Here is a 21,887-nt window from a genome sequence, read left to right on the forward strand (position 1 = left end):
TGAGCCGCCGATGGGCCCATCTTCCACCTTTGTATCAATGCTCCTCCCCCAATCCCTTACGTCAACATGAGACATGTGTTCTACTCTACTACATGGTTCGTTATCCCACGCAATTAACACTAGTCATGTTTGGGTCCCGTCCCCGTCGTTGGGCCCTGAATTATTGATTTTAATAGTCAGAAGGTTCGAACAAATGGCCCGCCGGCCGCCATTGCTTAGAAGCTATGCTTACATGAAATCATCTTCCATGTGTGTGTGTGTATATATATATATATATATATAGAAGAATAAGATTGTACGCTCGACCGTACCTAAAGTTAGGTACGGTAGAGTGCCAAATCACATGGGTCCCACATTTTTGGTGAGCATCTAAACCATTCATTTGCAAGGCCCCATCATAGATAGGGTGCATACCAAAAATCAGCTCCATAGGATCATCCTAACCCATCCATTTGTGGAGGCCAAAATGGACAGACAGTGTTTGTCCACAAATCTGCCCATTTTGGCCTCCAGTTTTGGAGGGGTTAGGATGATTCAATGGTGCTGATTTTTGGTATGCACCCTATCTATGATGGGGCCTTGCAAATGAATGGTTTAGATGCCCACCAAAAATGGGGGACCCATGTGATTTGGCACTCTACCGTACCTAACTTTAGGTACAGTCGAGCGTACAATCCTTTTCCTCATATATATATATATATATATATATATATATATATATATATATATATATATATATATATATATATATATGTTCACCTTGGTCTCTGCCTCTTTGGACAGTAGTTCCCTCACGGCTTATGTTCTATGTAAAAAATATTGATGGGCCTGTACTCACCATAGCCCATTTCATAAGATGGCCCATCCTTCTCTCTCAACACATAATGAAGCCCACCAAAGAGCCCATTTCGTCAAAAGTCCACAGAGTCCATCCCGCCATGATGCTTCTTATCCTTTGAAAAAATGTGACTACCTTGCTTGGTGGCTCTTTATGAGCCTCCAACTGGAAAGCTTCCGTGAGAATACATCCTTCAAAAATGGGATTCGGATGGTCTTGAGAGTAGAAGCACGCAATCAATCTTCTTTATAAAAAAGAGGTGTAGTACTTGGCGGCCGGCTTCAGCCCTTCAATGCCAAACATATGAAATATAAAACTGAACTAAAGGCTTGTCAATTCTGAGTGTAAAGGAAATTTTCTAACTGGTACAAAGAGCTACTCACACCACTATGTTGTTTATTTTCCCTCTCGAAAGGGTCTTTCTTCTTCTCTTCTGCCTCCTTCAACTCTGTGTTCATCTTCATTTTGGGTTATGGTAAGATGACATTTTGATTGTTTATTAAATTAATATTATACTTTTTAAAATAAAATCAGCAGGTGGCAGCATCCAAAAGAGGAGTCCCAATATCGTCTCCTCTAGTTATATACATAATACATGTGAGGACCCCTTTTTAAATGATCCAAATCATTCACTTATCGTAAATAAGATATGAAGTTATAAAAGATCGACCTTCCCCAAAGGTTTTGCCCTTTGATTGGGTGGGGCCTAACATTTTGCACCTAAGCATGGCATGGGTTGGTGCTACCATTTTACTCTTAATTTGGTGGGCCTACTATTTCACACCTCATGCTATGATGGGGTGGGGCCCAACATTTTATAACAATGCTTGCCACAGGTTGGGCCCACCATCTCCACCCAAACCCGTGCATAGGGAGGGACCTACCATTTTACATTGTTAATGTTGGGATGTGGCAAACATTTTACGCCTCATGCATTTTATGGAATGGGCCTGCCATTTTACCTCTTTAGTTTAGGTGAGCGGCATAGGAAAGAATAGAAGAAAATGATCCATGTAGACGAACCAAACTAGTGTCAGGATTAGACTTAGTCAATTTGAGCCGGGTAGATTCTTTCACCTTCTTCATGAAAATTTTCTAAAAGATTCATTAGCGGGCCCCAACTAGTGTGGGACAAAGGCTTAGTTGAGTTGAGTTTTGGTGGGCGGGCCAACCATCTCTATTGAAACCTATGCATAGGGTGGAGCCCACCATTTTATACCTAATGTTATTGACGTCGTGGGGTCCAACATCTCTATCCAAACCTATGCATTAGGTGGGCCCCACCACTTTACAGCTCATCTTTGATGGTGCAGGCCATCATTTTACACCGATGCATAGCATGGGACCAGAATACTAGTTAAATGAACAGGGTGGGCAAGATACATGAGTACCTTGGACACCGGAGATGGGTAATAAAAAAGATAAGGGAAAATTATATTTACACCCCCTCTAGTTTCTGACACATCCACTTCTACCTCTATAGTTTAAAACGTGACAACTACATCCCATGTGGTTTCAATTTGTGTAAGGTAGACCCCCTTAGTTGATAGTTCGTCCACAGATTGAAGGGTTAAGATGATCCGATGGAGCTGATTTTTTAGGCACACCCTATCTATGTCAGTGCTCATCAAATAAACGCTTTGGATCATCCAAACAATGTGGGCCCACTGTGTTTTTGGTAGTGTTTGGATTCGGGTATGGGCCCACATTGTTTAGATGATCCAAAGCGTTCATTTGACATAGATAGGGTGTGTCCAACAAAATCAGCTCCATCGGATCATCCTTACCCTTCAATCTATGGATGAACCGTCAACTGAGGGGCCTACCTTATACAAATTGAAACTACAGTAGTTGTCACGTTTTAAACTACAGGGGTAGAAGTTGATGTGTTAGAAACTAGACAGGGTGTAAATGTAATTTTCCCAAAAGATAAAAGTATATTTGGCGAGGGTCGGAACCAATCGAAGGCTGAGGCATTTATAAGTGTTTGGTCTGGGAGTCATAACATTTACCGAGTGTCTTTCAAAGTATCTTTCGCTCCCATTGCTTCGCACCTCCTCTGACTTATATGACAGGCCCTGTTCAAAACCTGTAGTTGTCTTCATCTTTTGATTGTCTCTACACGTGGCACGATATAATAGTAAGGGGAAATGATATCAGCACAACCATATTTTGATATTTTTGCTGACCCCTCTTTCTTTTAGTATTTAAAGAGCTGTCAAGAGGTTACTGAACTTACCGGCACGACCCAATTAAAGAAGAAAAGACAGGTGGATTTGTGCAAATATCAAAATATGGTTGTGTTCATAACATTTCCCTGTATTAATTTGAACCGAGCGGTGGAAGTAGCCCACACGCAAACTTTCAAATTGGGATATTCTGCTCTTTTTGGTTGGCAGTTACGAGCCATTGAGTCTCAGCCTCTTCTCGAAGATAAAGATGCAAAAAAGGAAGATGGGGTGGGGGCCATAGCCAAAGATTCTCCAACTATAATGAAACGTTTCTTTTCATTCCAAAATTCTAGAAGTAACCTTCATGTGCACTGTGAACTTTTCCATAGCATACCCTGTGGAAAGTGACCAAACTAACCCCTACTAGGGGTGCAACTGGGAAATGATGTATTCGCCCTTTTCTAAACTTGGGGCAGCCCACGCTAGTGTATTTATGTTTTATGACTACTCATTTACACTAGGTGGGGCTGTCCCAAGTTTTTAAAAAAAAGGTGCGAATATATCATTTCCCGTGCAACTCAATTGGTTTTTGGGGATTTGGGTTGATCTTTTGCCATAAATTGGACCATGTCCTGTTGATTCCAATTCATTTTTAAGCAAAGGTTCAACCCGATGCGGCCCAAATTGTACCCTTACCTTTGTCTCCAATTGCCATGCTCATCAATACATTGTCTCTATAGCAAATTCAACTAAGGTTCATAAATTAAGAGCCTTTGGAATATGGATCCCAACAAAGCCCTTCAATCAAAATTAGGGCTTCTTTGGATACCACCAAAGAACAGTCACTAAAATTTTTAGGACGGCAGAGTGTTTTAGTCAGGAATCAAAATTTCATGTTTTTGTGAAGGTTTGAGATTAATCTCACTAAAAAAACATCTTTTTAATCTCAGCTCTTCACAAAAACGTGAAAGGCTGATTCTTGGGCAACATACTTAGTCGTGATAGAATTCAAACAATCTCAGAAGATTATATGCAAATAATTTTTAGGGATATGTAAACATGCCCTTAAATTCTTGAAACTCGCAACATCGGATTTAAGGGCGCTTTTGATACATCTAAACAATATTTACATATAATCTTATATGCAAATGGTTCTGAAGTTATTTGGAACCAATAAGAGTGCATACATCAACCCTTTGTGTACTCCCATGAGTGACCTTGTCAATTCCCTATCCTTATCTAAGAAAAGAAGAAAGCAATTAGTTATTTGTTCTGAATTTAGAAAAGCCCATATGCTCTTGTGTCATCCAAAAAAAAATGTTACTTACATAGCTAAATTCTTGAGTACTTATCATATTCTTCTTAATCCTTTATCTAATTCCTAATTTAATAAAACGCTCCTCAATGTGATTCTGTGGTTGAGAACAAACGTCTAGCCGTGTTATTTTTTCGATCCCCTTGAAAACTCGATCGGATTGAGGGCAGAGTGCGTTTTTCCATCACACCCGCAGAAAGGCAAATATAGAAGTAGATGAGCTTGCACTGTGTAATGGAGGATTTGCTTTTCATTATCAACATGTCTCCACCTTAAGTCTATATTCATGAGTTGTTCTTTTTTTTATTGTTTCTCTCTTTTTAATGAAGTTTTTACTACCATTCAAAAAAAATGAAAGGGATGTAGAAGCTGTTGGGTATATAATATAACCCATGTATGTTCTAATATAAGCCCAATAAGATAATTGACCGGTGTAGTGGGCCTATTTGGGCTAGAGCCCACTAACCTATTAAAACCCTAGTGTATCTAATATATATAGGGGCTGTAGGCAACAAACTTGGTATTCAAAATTAGATACTTGGGTGTAATGCTTCAAGTAACCTCTTGCTTGACCTAATTACTCTACCAGAAGCATCTTCATGGAATAGTTTGGCATGCATTCACTACTACATAGGCACAAACACATAAATCAATCATAATGTACCATATAACTTAAATGACTCTTAGTTTAGCGAGTTTCCCTTCTCTAAGAGATGTAGAAGTAATTTCTCAATTTTTACTGTCACCAAATGCTACATACAAAGTATAAGAAAAAGATCTTATTAATACAAGAAAAGGGAAAACTCATATTCTTCTACTAATTGCCATGAAAATGTTATTGTGAGAAGTTTTAATCCGTGCCCACCCATATGACATTAGTCTAATCTAGACCATAGTAACTAAAAAAATACACTTTTACTTACTTTTTGGAAAGTATATTTTTACCACCTATGGTCTAGATTACCACATCAAAAATTCACCTTTGAGTTCTAAAATTGAACTCCTACTAATTGTTTAAACAGTGGGTTTCAAATTATGTCATCACAAGTAAGGGACATCTGAGGGCAGATCCTTATCAAACGCTTTTCATCTAATAAATAAAATAAGAGACAGAATAAGGAAAGTAATAAAGATACCCCCTTTACTGCCCTAAAACTACGCCCTTTACTGCCCTAAAACTAACCCTTTACTTTGTACAAGAGAGAAGAAGAACTGTAATAGAGAATTAGGGATAGAGAAAACGGTTCCTACACATATGTGTAGAGAGTTCTCTACACACTAGCTTAAAATACAGTGGGGGCCCACATTGTTTGGGTGATCCAAGCCATCAATTTTAAAGGCCCTCACATAGATAGAGTGTCTACAAAAAATCAGATCTATAGGATCATCCCAACCCTACGATTTGTGGAGGTAAAATGGATGTCTTTAGACCTTCACAAATTAGTTCATTTTTTGCCTCCACAGTTCGAATGATTAGAATGATCCTACGGATCTTATTTTTTGTGGACACCCTATCTATGTGAGGGCCTTAAAAATGAATGGTTTGGATCACCCAAATAATATGGCCCCTACTGTATTTTAAGCTAGTGTGTAGATAACTTATCTACACATGTGTGTAGGAACCGTTTTCTCTTAGGGAGGATAACCACTTATTTAATACAAGAGAGAAAAAGGAAGGTAATGAAGATACATCCTTATTTATTACAAGAGAGGAAAAGGAAAGTAATAAAGATAAGCCCTTAATTATTACAAAAAGAGTGAGCATGAACACCATCTGCAAACATGATTTATGCAAAAAAAAAAAAAAAAAATTCTCTACATTTATAACTAATATTTTTGTGAGACCCAATACTTTAACTTTGGGCCCCACATAGCACATTTGGAGTCCAACTCGTCAACATACATGTTATCGGTCCCCATACTGCGTAGACGCACCATCTATAACATTAATACCTACAAAAAGCAATGGTTTAGGGCATGTTTGACAACCATGAAAAAAATATATTTCATGGAATACTACTGGGTCTAGTTGTGAGAGATGGGCGGAGAGGGAGAGACTAGAGAACGTAGGAGTGATGGATCGTGAAAAGCCCCTGAAAAATAGAAAAAAAAAATCTGAAATAGTGCATTTTTTTCACTATTTTTAAGGATTTCTCATGGTCTCTCCCTCGCCCTCCTCAGCTCCTCTCACAATTGGGCCCACGAATATTCCATTGAATAATTTTTCATGGTTGCCAAACATGCTCTTGGCTTTTCCCACAAAATTGTCCTACTGATCAATCTTCTAGGAACATTAGTCAATCAAATTGCAAAGGGCTACACTCATACTTGCCTATATCATGCAAAGGAATATGATCATCTATATCTCACATATCTTTTTATTTGCATATATTATAAACAGATTATTATTTGATTTGCTAGGGACCCTAGCAGAAAGCATTTCATGGCTGGGCTGTTGCATGTGAGAGCAGCCACACAGGCTCAGACTTTGTCTTAATCCATTTAATTCATCTGAGGTGGCTGCTCTCACATGTAACAGCCCAGTCCCGAGCAAATCTCGATTATTATAATATAATTTACATTAATACATAAATTTCCTTAATTTAATTGCTTCTAAACTATAGTATTCAATATCAATAAAAGAGAATTATTATAAATAGCAATGGGGATATACAAAAGATACAAAAAGATTTTCATGGGTATTTCAGTACCCTCCAAAAACATTCATTCACTCACCTTTCTCCCCTATATGGGCTACATATGCCGCTACAAACTTCAAACACAATATAAAAATCCACAAAACCCTCTTCCCTCAAACCCTCCTTTGCCTTAACCTCATTTTTCTCCTCCTCTCCTTCCTTCCCTCCATGGCTACAACAAATCTCTCTTTTTCCCCAATAAACAAAACCCACCTCTTCTCTTCTCACCCAAACCCACCCCCAAATTTCCCCTACCCTAAAACCCTCCAAAAACCCTATTCCTCCCCCGCAAAACTCCCCTCCCACCCCCCTTTCAAACTCTCCTCCAAAAACCCCATCTCAGACTTCTTCCCCCATTCCCCAAACCCCCTCTTAGATTCCGATTCCGACGATAAACCCCGGGAAGAATGCGGCGTGGTCGGAATCTATGGTGACCCAGAAGCCTCTCGCCTCTGCTATTTAGCCCTCCACGCTCTGCAACACCGGGGCCAGGAGGGCGCCGGAATCGTCTCAGTCGAAAACAAAGTCCTCCAATCCATCACCGGAATCGGCCTAGTCTCCGACGTCTTCAACTCCTCAAAACTCGACCAGCTTCGCGGGCCCCACGCCATTGGCCACGTCAGATACTCCACCGCCGGCTCCTCCATGCTCAAGAACGTACAGCCGTTCGTCGCTGGCTACCGATTTGGCTCAGTTGGTGTTGCTCATAATGGTAATTTAGTTAATTACCTAGCCCTACGCCATATGTTAGAAGATCAGGGTTCAATCTTCAATACTAGTTCTGATACTGAGGTTGTTCTTCATTTGATTGCGATCTCAAAACTGCGCCCTTTCCTTCTTAGGATTGTTGGTGCTTGTGAACAGCTTGAAGGGGCTTATTCGATGGTGTTTTTGACTGAGGATAAGTTGGTCGCTGTTCGGGATCCATACGGATTTCGGCCACTGGTAATGTTGGAATATAAATGATTTAAGTAATAGTAACTCTGATTGTTTAAGCTTTTGGAGTAATTGGTTGTCTCACATGGTATAGAGTTTGCCTCAGGACAGGTCCTAGGCGCAAAACCCAATAACTCTCTGATATTAAAAATTCACGTGTACGGCTGAGCCCTTAAAAAGAGAGGCCACACCAGAGGGGGAGTGTTGAAATATAAATGATTCAATAACACCAGCTTTGATAGGTTAAGCTTTTGGAGTAATTGGTTGTTTCACATGGTATATGATTAAATAACACCAACCCTGATAGCTTAAAGTCCTGTTCGTGTTTGAGAATATGACAACTGATTGCGAGTCCAAAACCAATCAGTGGACTCAAAATTACGTTTAATTTTGAGTCCAACAATTGGTTTTGGAGTTAAAATCGGTTTTAATTATCTTAAACAAACAGGGCCTAAGCTTTTTGAGTAATTGGTAGTTTCACATGGCATCCGAGCTTTGCTTCGCGGCAGGGTTATGGTTCAAAACCCAACAACTCCTTGATATTAAAAATTCACGTGTGAACCCTCAGAAAAAGAAAGGTCAAATGTGAGGGGGAGTGTTGAAATATAAATGATTAAATAACACAAAGTTTGATAGCTTAGGCTTTCGGAGTAATTGGTTGTTTCACAGGTAATGGGCAGGAGGAAGAATGGTGCGGTCGTGTTTGCATCCGAGACCTGCGCGTTAGACCTAATTGAGGCAAATTACGAGCGGGAAGTGAACCCTGGTGAGGTTGTGGTTGTGGATTCTGATGGGATAAGCTCTCTTTGTTTGCTCCCCCACCGCGATCGAAAAGCCTGCGTTTTCGAGCACATATACTTCTCATTGCCCAATTCGATAGTCTTCGGCCGCTCTGTATATGATTCCCGCCATGCATTTGGGGAGATCCTCGCGACAGAGGCACCAGTGGATTGCGATGTTGTGATTGCAGTGCCGGACTCTGGAGTGGTGGCGGCATTGGGTTATGCCGCAAAGGCAAAGGTTCCATTCCAGCAAGGACTTATAAGATCGCATTATGTTGGCAGGACGTTTATCGAACCTTCGCAGAAGATTCGGGATTTCGGGGTGAAGCTTAAGCTCGCACCTGTACGGGCTGTGTTGGAGGGGAAGAGGGTTGTTGTTGTTGATGATTCAATTGTGAGGGGGACGACGTCTTCGAAAATTGTTAGGTTATTGAAAGAGGCAGGGGCGAAAGAGGTTCATATGAGAATTGCGAGTCCGCCAATCATTGGTTCTTGTTACTATGGAGTTGATACTCCGAGCCCGGAAGAGTTGATTTCTAATAGGATGAATGTGGAGGAAGTTAGGGAGTTTATTGGGTCTGATTCATTGGCATTTTTGCCATTAGAGAGCTTGAGGAAATTGCTTGGCGATGAAGCTCCAACCTTTTGTGATGCTTGTTTTTCTGGGAATTACCCTGTGCCACCGAAGAAATCTAAGATTAAACGTGTGGGGGATTTCGTGGATGATGGATTGAATGGTAGCGTAGATTCAGGGTGGACGGATGCACCCCTTAACCAGATGCCGGTGAAGATAAATGGGCCGGTGTAGCATTCGCCGTGCTGTGTGACATGCCCTTCGCAGCACCTGGCAATTGATAGTTCGAATGCAATTACAGTGTTTAACAGACGATTGCTTAACTCGTTGAGTAATAGACATCATCAGAGATAGGTAATAATGCTTTTCTTGATATGAATTTCAATGTGTATGAGATCAGTCACAGTTTATTCAGTTTTTTGTTTCCAAATGTTATACAACAGAAATTGCAATATATATCTTTTATCACAGGCTCTGTGTGATGATTTTGGGCATCTTGGCATTGTTTGTGTTCGATTCTTATGTCTCAAATATGAACTGTGACCTGTTTGTTCTGTTTAAAGTATGGGAATATGAAAACTATTCCATTTCTGATATATGTCCTGATTCAATTTATTCTTCCTTCGTCATATTTAATCATGTTATTGTGGTGGTTTTGGATAGCATTTGTCCAAATTTCACACACCCTTTCATTGGAGATATTTATGTAACTTAGGGCCTCTTTTGTTACCTCCAAAAGTTAGTTGAAAATAATCTTATATGCAAATAGTTTTGAAGTTGAAACTATTGGAATCTGAGGGAGTGACAAGGTGGGCTTTCTCAAGTCCAATGAGGCAGATGTGAGAGCTGTTCTACAATATATTAGGATTATAAAAAAACAACATCCTGGATAAGCTACTTGTGGAGGGAGATTCCCTAAATGTTGTTAGATGGTTGGAGGGGAGTCATCCCCCTCCTTGGAGATTTGTGCATTGCTTTGATGAGATTCACCACCGGGTGGAGGGTAGAGCCATCTCTCCAGGCATGTTAGATGATCGGCCAATGGAGAAGCAAATAAATTAGCCAAGAGTGGTATGACTAGGGATCCGGGCGAATGTTTACCAAAAAACCGGTCTCCGCAAAGTCGTAAGACCTTGTATGGGGGCTGACGCTTGCCCAGCGCTGAAGGAAGTAAAGTTATTTTATTTCCTCCCTCTCAAAGGATTCTTTTGTAGTCTTCTCTTTTGTTTTCTTTTATTCTCTGTATTGAGTATTGACCATCTTGGTTGTTGGGGCTTTGTCCCTTTTCTTTTTTTAAAATGAGATTTATCACCATTAAAAAAAATAGCTTTGAAGTTAAATGCGACTATTTGCAAATAATGTTTGATGGCATCTGAAGAGAACCTTAATCGGCAGCTCTTGTTCATCTGGGACCTCTCCTTTCCCTCCCCTAGTTTTCTGCCACTGTTGCCATCAAATTTTACCCTCCAAGGGCCAGCGTATTAGGGAAATCCAGACACATACTAGACATGTTAGGCTCTGATGCACAGATGACAACATGATCCCTCAAGTCAAGTCTCAACTGCTTAAGAAGAAAAACACTCAAGAATCACATTTATAGGGGCGACTCCTCTTAGCCACCTCTGCCAAAATCTTGCCAATCATAGAGTGAAAAAATAGCAAAGGATGATAAAGTCGGAGAGCCTGAATGAAGATCCCACGGATGTGTGTTCCTTGTGTACCTGTTAAATTACCTGAACTTCTCCTCGCATCCCTTTCATAGCAACATACAGTAACTTCTGGCTTAAAATTCACTGCATGGAATGTTCTATAAATCCCAAGGATATTTTTTTGCCATTCTATGATTTATTGGCGTGCCACCGAGCTACCATCCACCATAGGCATGCTTCTGTGCTGTCATTTAGTTGTAGTCCGTCATACTTCATTCACTTCAGTATATATACGAGTGCAAAATGAGTGATCACACACAGTATGCTTGGTGTTTGAGAAAATTTGCTGAATATCTAGTGATATGGCACATATCATAAGCTCAACATACCTTGCTAGGGGTTTCATGTTTTGGTGGTTGTTTGTTGAGGGAAATAATATGGTCTCAACTTATCCTCGGCTGCTTAGTGTTAAATCTTGAAGCATTCTGGAGTGGTGCCTTTTCTTTTTATTCTACTTGTTAATTCAATTTCCAAACTTTTAGCAAAATTCTCACATCGAGCTTCTATAATATTTTTATTCATAGGCCACCGAAGAAATCAGTATATTACTGTATACACAGGGTATTATCCCAGAGATGCAGTGGCAATGCATAGAATCTTTGATCTCTTTTAAGATTATCCCAAAAGTGTTTTGAGTAATGCTCCTCAAGGATTCTTCTTTAGTCATTACATGTTGGTCATCAGATGCTAAAGCTCGAACATAAGCAAAACTATTTCATGGACATTCATAGCTTACAATTTGTCCATCCAATTTGCTTAACATCCCTCACTAGCTTAATAGTGCATGGATGTCTTTATCATAGAGATCTCCTGCCAATTTTAAAGCTATTCATTGTTTGTCTCTTCATGTTGTTCTATGTTGAGCTTTAGAGTTTAGGCATTCTCCTGTAGGACATCATTTCTTGAGCCTTTAACAAATCCATCTAGGCAAACATGCCCCCAAAAATTGGAGAACAGTATCCTCTGTGGTAGCTGCTACCCTTTCTGATATTTAAATGATTAGCAATGGAGAATTTATATGATGGGTGGCCATGAAAACACGTGAAGTCTAAAAAAGTAGGTACGTCCCACTCTTTTTTATGATCCAAACCGTACATCTGTTTGGGCACAACGTAAATAGGTTGTGCCCCAAAAATCATTTCCATAGGATGATCCTAACCATCCGATCTGAACTGATCTGAAAATGGAGATTTCCAAAAATCATTTATGGAATCTTCTACAGATCGGAGGGTTACGATCATCGTATGGAAATGATTTTTGGGGCACAACGTAACCCAAACAGATGAACGGTTTGGATCATCAAAAAAGTGGGCCGTACCTACTTTTTTTAGACTTCACGTGTTTTCACGGCCACCCATCATATAAATTCTCTTAGCAATGAAACCTATGAACATGAAATGAATGCTTGTTTAATTATACAAAAAACTGCATGTTTATTATCAACTGAACTAATTGAATTTGTTAGTGTATGATGTTCCTGAATGAACCCAATTCTAGGAGGAACAAGTAATATATTGGATTGTAGACCAGAAAATGAATGTTTATTTTTACAATTTTACTAGGTCAGACACCAAGAAAATGCATGCTTATTAGCAACTGAAATAATTGAATTTGTTGGTGTATGACGTTCCTGAATGAACCCAATTCTAGAAGGAGCAAGTAATATATCGGATTGTAGCCCAGAAAGTGAATGTTTTTTTTTTTTTACTAGGTCAGACACTCCCTGTTGTAAATATTCTTAGTTTGGTTTTATCTAACATGCTTTTTGGTTGACTGAATCCGGAGACCTTTGTGATACTCTATAATAGAAATATATTGATTGAATTTCCAAGTGATAAGAACAATACATGTCATGTCTACATGCTTGGGTTAGACTTGTATGTGGCCACCTTGCTCTTGACCCTTTTTTTTGTTTGTTTGGTCCAAGAAGCTTGGCTTCTTCCTCGAGTGATCTGTACTGTATAAGGTGCTGATTATGGCCTACACCCAATAGGTTAATGTTGTCTGGACCATGTATGGTATGAATCAGAAGTTTTGATGTGTAAAGGGGTGCATGGATAGGCCCTGAATTAGGGAAATGGTCGTAGATAGCACCACTTAAAGGAGAAATTTCACTTAAAATATTGTAAAATCATGGAAATGTATAGAAATAGGGATTTGCTAGGGGTCAAAAGGCATTTCGCGGGATGTCTGTTGCATGATGGGGCACCCACCTCATGAACTTGTCATTATTCATAAGGTGGGTGCTCTGTTGCAACAAACCATCTTGCAACAGACCATCTGCGAAATGCCTTTTGCGTTGGACCCTACCAAATCCCATAAAAATATATGCAAACAATAAAAATTTAGGATGAATTTTTAGGAAATGCTAGAATAAGAACAAATATACATTTAGATGTCATGGCACCAGGATGAATTGAAAGACATTGAATCATGCATGTCAAGAATAATAAGATTCATACTAAATTCAAAATTATATGGAGAAAAATATTCCTACGCCCTAGAGTAGATAACTTATCTACTCGCTAGGTTTAAAATACAGTGGAGGCACATTGTTTGGGTGATCCAAAGCATTCAATTGATGGGCCCTCACATTGATAGGGTGTGCCCAAAATATCAGCTCCATAGGATCATCCTAACATTTCGAACTGTGGAGGCAAAAAATGGACAAATTTGTTAAGGTTTATACCCATCCATTTTTACCTCCACAAATTGAAGGTTGGGATGATCATATGGAGCTGATATTTTGGGCACACCCTATCTATGTGAGGGCCCATTAAATGAATGCTTTGGATCACCCGAACAATGTGGCCCCTACTGTATTTTAAGCCTAGGGAGTAGATAAGTTATCTACTCCAGGAAGTAGGCGCTATTTTCTCAATTATATAATGCAAGAAAAAAAGAAACAAAAAATATTGGAAACCAATCATCTATTAATTAATTTTATAAAAAAGAAGAAATTTAAATGTATAAGATTTGTTTGCGTTTGTGGTATTTGATAATACACTTAGGGCCCGTTTGGATGCCGAGAAGATTTTGATTTTGATTTCTCACATTTGCATCCCTTTTCATGTTATGATTTGGATCCGGATCAAATCTTTTGATTTCCAAATCAGCGACTGACAGTGAAAAAAATCAAATTTTCAAATATGTTGTGGAAATAAGTAAATGGAAATCCACAGATCTGTTGTTTCCTTCACCGTCTTTACTCCTCAACCTCTCCCCTCCAGTAGGAAGTACCCCCTTCCCTCTCTGTCTCCCTCAACATGAGCTGGCGGATCTATTCATTTTGTCTTCAAAACCCAATTCCAAATCCAAATACAAAATATAAGGTATCCAAACGCTCTCTTATATGATATATGATAATTAAAGAAAGAATTGTATTTACAGTATGTCTATGTGTTTATATCCTTACTTTTCCAAACTCCTAGGTTATTTTAGCATATATAGGTGCTAGTGAGGATTGTGACACCAAGGAGGCAAAAGTTTGCAAACTGAGTCCAGTAATAGGTTTTGGATCGGGTTTTGTACTAACGGTTGTCATAATCTAAAACGAACAAGGCCTGGGATATGGATCCAATGGACATAATTTGGATTCATTGTTGTGCCTAAATCCAGTCCGTTGATGTTTGGATCCTTTGGATCCGTGTCTTGTCCCATTGACCACTGTATATTTTGTGTATTTTAACAGCTCCCTCTCATTGTGTTTCATACTTAACTCATCCTAAAATAATATATTTGGACACAAACCATCCTAATCCCTAGTCTAAAAGAACAATTAAATTTGGAGAATCAACAGTAGGAATACAAGCAAAGCATCCCAGTATATTGATACGTACACTCCCCTACTCCACAAGCCCAAAAACAGGAAAAAAAAACATAAACATTCATACATACTTTTTCTTTTTGGCCACTGACATTGGCACTACAATGTTTTAAAAATTGCATAAATCAGCTTGTCTTTTCTTCTTTAATTGCCTTCAAGAGCCCCCTTTTTTCTCTAGGTTAGCACCGGGATCACACCTGTGACCCCTAGTTTGACAAAACAAAGCCTCAACCATTGAGCTACAGGCCAAACCATCTGAGACCCTTTTTTGGAAACTCTAATTAACATTTGCCACCTGTTTAAACAATAAAAGACAAGACGAGTTAGTGCAATTATCAAAACATGGTAGCGCAAATATCAGTATCTTTTTTTCACACGAGTGTCGAGCATGCGGAGGTCAGCGGGTCCCACAATGCCGGCAGCAGATACTTCCTCCCATTCACCCCGTGCGCATTATAGCTCCCACCAGTTGTGGGGTCCACAAGAAGCTCCCCAGGATACCCCGGATACGCCCCGCTACCATACGCCCCAGTACAGGCCGAGGCCGCCTCTAGCGGAGCCAATTCCGGACCCTGATAGAATCCGGACCCAAACGGGTTGGTGACCGAACCGGCCAAGGCGGACCCCAGCCCGATAACCATTCCGTCCATACCCACGTCCCCATTGGGTGCCACAAGTGGCGGATCCTGCGGGCCGTAAACGGGCCGGTAAAAGGGCCAGGCGCACTGACCCGGGCACTGGCTTATCGGATTCCCAACCCAGAGATAAACCCGAGCCCCGGTCCCATGGCCTACGGAGCCATGGTGCGCGCACCCGCTCGTGCAGAAACCCTCCACAGCCACGTCATCCGAAGTGAACACCGCCGCCACGTCATACACCACGGCCATGTCATCCGAATGGGCCAGTTTTGAGATTTGGGCTCGGGTTAGGACTTTACCAAGAGGATAGGAAGGTTCGAGGGTCTGTTTTAGGATGTTTAGGTGGAGGGTGGGGTTATCAATTTGGAGGGGTTGTTGGGTATTTTTGGGGAGTTGGGCTTGGTATTTTTCGAGGGTTTTCCACCAAGAAGAGACGGAGGGTTTTGGTGTGGTTTGGTGAGTGTTGAGGGATTGGAAAAAGTCGAGGACGATTGATTTCTGGGAAGATGTGAAATGGCCATACCAAACAATGGAAAGGGAGATATTTCCAGTTAGGATAGTGCCATTGTGGTAGCTTAATACGAGGGGTGGTGGTTTTACTAAAGAGCAGAGGGAGAGAGAAGAAGAACCCATGAGAAGGAAGAGAAGAGAGATTATTTTTTGCATGGGAAGAGAAGAACCCATTTCTCCTTTTTTTTTTCTAATGTTTAGGAGAAATAGATGAGCAGAAAGAGGAAATAGATGAGCAGAAAGAGAGAAAACGATAGAGCAGAAAAAGAGGCAGCTTAGTGGAGAAGAGAAAGCAGAGTCAGGTTGTATTTATAGGCAACCAACGTAGACCCAATAGATTTGTTTTTCTTTTTGCTACAAAGCCACACCCATTTTGATAATGGCACTCCTCACATTGTTAAGCACTTCTATTCTTTTCTTTTATTGGAAGTTATTTTGAAGAATTACGTAGCATATAATAGCTTCCTTAATAAGGAGCTTATTAGAAGCCTAACAAAGACCCCATACATAATCATATTAGCATGATTTGGACAAAACTTCTCATATTCAGAGCTTCTCGTGGTATTATTCCCTTCTCTTTCCTCCCCCCGCATTCTTTGGCTGATAGCTTGATGTTGGCCCTGCCCCATATTCCCATAATAGCTTGAGATGTAAAACAGTGGGCCCTACTGTATGCATGATTTCTGTAGAGACTATAGGCCCATCATATTAAGTAGGGTTGCAACTCGGGTCAGGCGGGTCGGGTTTTCCATAATCCTACCCTACCCGAGAAATTGTATTGAGTTGGGCATGTTTGAGTTTTTTATAGGGTTTTTTATGGGAAAACCCAAGGTTTATAAACCCGACGCTACCTGAGATCGTTTCTCAGTCGGGTCGGGGCTTTAATGTTTAGCTTAGGGTACTGACTGATTGTCAAGATTGTAGAACAGAACACATTTTCGCACACAAGATCAAATAACTTTATTTTAAGTCATTAAGTGCATAAATATAAGAACGAAACTACTTTTTTCACATAACAAACTCAATCACCTTAATTTAAACATTTATATCAATATTTTGAAAAATAACTTGTTATGCTATTCAAGAGATATTTAAGAATTTTATAATATACATATAAGAGTCGATTCTGATTTCAGGTTTTTTTTCTTTAAACCCGACCCGACCCGACCCCACCTGAGATTGGGTCGGGTTTTCCAACCTGAAATCCGGCCCAACCCATGACCCATGATTTCTAAACCCGATCCAAGCTGTTCTGGTCAGGTAAGTTGCAACCCTAATTTTAAGTGTAAAATTGTGGCCACACGTTTTTCTAGTTTTACTTGCTCCCCCGCCATGATTGAATGAGAATGGATAAGATGCTCATGGGATTGACGTGCCCATGCTATGCTTTGGTATAAAAGGTTGGGCCCATCCTATCAGACGAAACATGAGCTTTTTTCGATTCAATATATTCAAATGAGTATTCTGCTAAAATTTATAAGATTTAATATGTTGCGGCCACATACAGTCCAGTATTTTTCATTAAGTACGGTGTACCCACTTCATAAGATGATCCAAACCATTCATTTGTTGGGCCACAACGTAAATAGGCTATACCTCGCAAATCATTTTGCATAGGATGATCCTAACCGTCCAATCTATTGTGGGCCCCTACAGATCAGAGGGTGAGGAACTTCTTATGAAGATGAATTACGGGCTAAAACTTTATATAGGTTGTGCCCCCAGCAAATGAACGGTTTGGATCGTCATATGAAATAGGCCCTACCGAAGATTTTGAAAAAATGAGTCATAAATAATCTAGAGGGGGGTTGCCCCACCGAAGATATATAGGGAAAGGACTTTGTCCATGTGCCACATGAGATACACCATGGGACCGTATCCGTTACCATGCCTACTTTTGCGCACTCTATGCAGTGTGCACCGATCTTTAATGTATAGTTCCAAAATTTAAACACTAGAATCCCCCAATACGGAAAACAGTCTAAGTGTAGCTGACAACTATTGAGGCGGATTGATGTCACAGGTTATTCGAGTTTAGGTCTTTCACCTTCTTTTACTCCCGTGTAAGGATTGTCATTTATTATACTTAGAAAAAAAATCATCACGAATCTAAAGAAATCGAGAAAAGTACTCAAGAAATTATACTAAAACTCACGCGCTACAAGTACCTTCCCTTATAAGGTCGTCTATCTTCTTTTTTTATAAATAAAGCCCTATTCCCTTGCATGGTTGATCTTCTCCACCATTTATGAGATAGGGTACTTATAAGATAGATATAACCACATAAAGTATGTGGGGATATAGACAACTTATCTAAATTGAAGGGCATTGAAGGAGCTTCAGAAGGGGGTGGTGGTGCAAGGAAAGAGACTAAGAAAGAAAATGAAGGATGTGGTGTTTGAATGCATGAACATGATCAAAAATGAGTTATGACTTATGAGTAATGAGCCATGACATTGACAGGTCAGATGAACCTAGGCTTTCTCCATCTTCCTACTACTAAGGTCCCCATGACCATGTATTCATCGTCAAACCTTCGAGAAAAGCCAATTTTTTAGAATTTTAGAAACAATTTCAATGTTTTCTCTACTACAAGTGTTATTAGTGTGTCTATGTAATTTATTCGGTCAGATTAGTCCTTTATTTGTGAATATTCTAAACTTCGGAATAACAAAAATAATGCTCGTAAAAAAAGTTAATATGATTTGCTACTTATGCCCAATGTACAGAACACAATGAGAAACCAATGTTATTATCAGCTTGTGACATCGAGTTACTTTGGTAGGGTCCTATAGGTTATAAGTATGAGGGGATTTGCTAGCGTCCATCACAAAAGGCATTTCGCGGATGATCTGTTGCATGTAAGAGCAAACACCTCATGAATGAAGACAAAATCTACTTAAAAGTGAGCTTGTGTAGCTGCTCTTACATGCAACAGACCATCTGCGAAATGCATTCTGCGATGGACGCTAGCAAACCCCAAGTATGAGAAATGATATTCCATCCCTTAATTTTTTCCAAAATTTTCACACCCTAATTTGTCTTTTCGTAAAAAATAAAAAATGTGCATTTCCACCCTATATTTGTCTTTTCATAAAAATAGCACAGTATGTTTATGCCTCTTTTTGTTTGTTATTTTAAGGAAAAGATAATTAAACAAAGGATGGGAATGCTGAGAAAGGGGTTGGAAGTATCAATTCCACATAGTTTGAATTTTTTATTTTTTATTTTATTTTGGTATGAGAAATTCTATTAAATATAATGAAAATTTTCAACACCCCATTACATATATTTGATTTGTGTGAAATTAAGGAGACGAGTTATTAAAAATATTTGATATTTTTTGGGAGCTTTGGCTCCAATCTCCCGAGCGTCCATGTGCTGAGTCAGAGCATGGAAGTCATACACAGGCCATGCTTCCGATGACGTGGCATCTCCATTGACTGCTGACGTGGCTTCATATTCAGCTGAATCAAAGAGCGCACGGGTGTTTACTGTTGAGGGTAGAGGAAGTGGTGCGACTCGCTCTCTCTCTCACACTTTTTGACTTAGATGAAAATTCTCGTACCCGTGATTTTACTTTTTTATATTTTCGTATGTGCAGACGAAAGTAAAAAAATGGATAAAATAAGGCTACTGATATTTACACTGCCATGTTTTCTTACTTGGGAGTTGGGGCAGTCCCATGTAAGAAGAGGAGGGCAAATATATCACTTCCCTTTAATAATTGCACAAACTCAACTTGTCTTTTCTTTTTTAATTGGTATGATAGCTTTTTGAGAACTATAATAACCTTTGAGTTAGTGCATTATCAAAACATGCCAGTGCGAATACCACTTGCCTAAAATAATTCTAATGATTAGAGAAGATACTTATTTTCTTTTAAGTAACTTGTCAATGAGAGGGAGGTGATCGATGTGGTTTCATTAGAGTATCTTATACTGGACATAGTTACAACCCACTTATTTAAAGGGACGAACCAAAGAGCACTCTATCAACCCTAACCCAACCCAATGAGCATTGGGTCGAGAAAGGGTCAATCCTAACCCAACTTGCCTGTAAATCTATCAACCCAAAACGTTAATTAGAAGATTGTGAGTTCTTTGCCCCTTCTACTTAGAGTTGATCTTAGTCCATGAGGATGTAATGATAATCTCATGTTAGAGATTCAAAATAAGTGAATTGATATCCCAATGCGCTCTAACCATGTTTTTGTAATGGGATCGACTAGCAAGACAATCTCATTTCAATGAATGAAAATATTGGCCTCTATAAAATGTACATGTGCTAGGTGCTTTGTGACTGTTGATCTGATATAGACCATCACAGGGTGACTCAATGGGTCCAGACTGATGCGGAACGAATTTCATCCGCAAGATTGAGGCGAGCAAATATCAATGGCTTAAAGACATCTTTATGGTCTCTTTCATTATATTTTTCAAGGGTCTAGAATCATTCGATGAGGGTGGGCCAAGTACAATAGGCCCGACTTGTGATGAGTGACAATACTCATAGACCCGATCACAATACACAACTACACATGGCAATGGGTCCACGCTTTACATGGTTGTTTTCTTTCACGAAATGTAATCGAATGCACTTGCATAAGTGTAGCTAGTGGGGTTTCTCTCTAATCAAGAATATGAAAAGGGGTGTCAATATAAAAATAAGTGGATGTGAACAACACTTTTTCTTGTTCTTTTTTTAGTTTTACATAATATATTGTTAAGGGTGGGATCAAACCCGTGAACAAAGGTCTAGTTGCTAGTCATCAACCACCGAGTTGTCGTAGGCACAGCTATGATTATGATTTATGAAGAATAGTTTTATGCGTAAGCAGTTCGCCACCTTTGAATAGTCTACTTTCTACGACAATGGAGAGTGGACACAATTTCAAACTTAGGATATGTTCTCAAAAAAAACAAGAACATGGCGATCACATGTTCTTGTCAATTGTGTCAATTTTAAGGACATATTCTTTCTATCTCCTTTGTTTGGGAATTCCATTTGCAAAAGAATGAGGGGCATTGCATTCAGGCTTTTATGGTGATCTTGCCGTTGTCTATTGTACACTTGGCACAGTGCAAGATAATCGTTCATTACCGTCCATAGAAAATAGTGAAATCTGTTTTGATAATGGCATTGTTTTACACTTTTATGATTAGATGTTGATAGCATCTTGAGATTTGTAACAACCCTCCAAAGCTAATTAAAAATGAAGAAAACAAAGACAATCAAAACTCATCTGGCTTGCCCGAGTTGACTCCGCTCCTTCTTGTCTGAGTCTGCATTTTGCCTCAATCAAAATGCATTTGACACTCCCGAGTTATAATCATGTCAACTGAGTACTCAATCGCGGTGCACCGATTCAACTAGAATTTACTTAAGCCATTTTGTGGCTCGCATCCACATTTTAAACACTGCTCGGAACCTTTTCGGATAATGCGAACTCGGGCTCTAATTGCAAATGAGGACATATTAAGCTAACTTCGTTTGCAAATGTGATCTTTTGGATACTACTATAAGAAACATTAATGATCAATGTTTTATCTATAAATCTCTAACATGCCAAAATAAATTTCAAACCAAACATAGAGAATCACAACTAAGTCAAAACATTTAAGGCCTCTTTGAATGCCTCAAAATTATTTGCAAATATAGTCATATATGTGAATGGTTTTGTAATTAAATATAATCATTTACAAATAATTGTTATACTAGTCATATAAATGGTATGGTTAGTCGCTTCTAAAGAGGTCTTCAGCCCAGGTCGCTTCGGATTTTTAGAATTAATTTTGAGTCCAAAACTGATTATTGGACTCAATTAAATATAATTTTGAGACTAATACCCAGTTTTAGACTCAAAATCCAAAAAAGAACAGGGCCTTG

The 21,887-nt window shown here is 39.4% G+C and overlaps 2 protein-coding genes across 2 annotated transcripts; one reads left to right on the top strand and one right to left on the bottom strand.

Moving 5' to 3' along the window:
- Positions 1 to 7,097: 7,097 nt before the first annotated feature.
- LOC143879258 (amidophosphoribosyltransferase, chloroplastic-like) lies at positions 7,098 to 9,783 on the top strand. The gene is made up of 2 exons (XM_077381542.1): positions 7,098 to 7,968; positions 8,629 to 9,783. The coding sequence occupies exons 1-2, from the start codon at positions 7,192 to 7,194 to the stop codon at positions 9,547 to 9,549; spliced, it is 1,698 nt and encodes a 565-aa protein (XP_077237657.1). The 5' UTR covers positions 7,098 to 7,191; the 3' UTR covers positions 9,550 to 9,783.
- A 5,046-nt stretch (positions 9,784 to 14,829) lies between these two features.
- LOC143887039 (protein EXORDIUM-like 2) lies at positions 14,830 to 16,264 on the bottom strand. The gene has a single exon (XM_077391157.1). It carries the CDS (start codon positions 16,170 to 16,172, stop codon positions 15,222 to 15,224), a length of 951 nt encoding a protein of 316 aa, XP_077247272.1. The 5' UTR covers positions 16,173 to 16,264; the 3' UTR covers positions 14,830 to 15,221.
- Positions 16,265 to 21,887: the final 5,623 nt, after the last annotated feature.

Source organism: Tasmannia lanceolata, unplaced genomic scaffold, assembly GCF_043159265.1.
Source record: "Tasmannia lanceolata isolate RefF3 unplaced genomic scaffold, GAP_Taslan_0.1 ptg000002l, whole genome shotgun sequence".
In the NCBI taxonomy this organism is placed as follows: domain Eukaryota; kingdom Viridiplantae; phylum Streptophyta; class Magnoliopsida; order Canellales; family Winteraceae; genus Tasmannia; species Tasmannia lanceolata.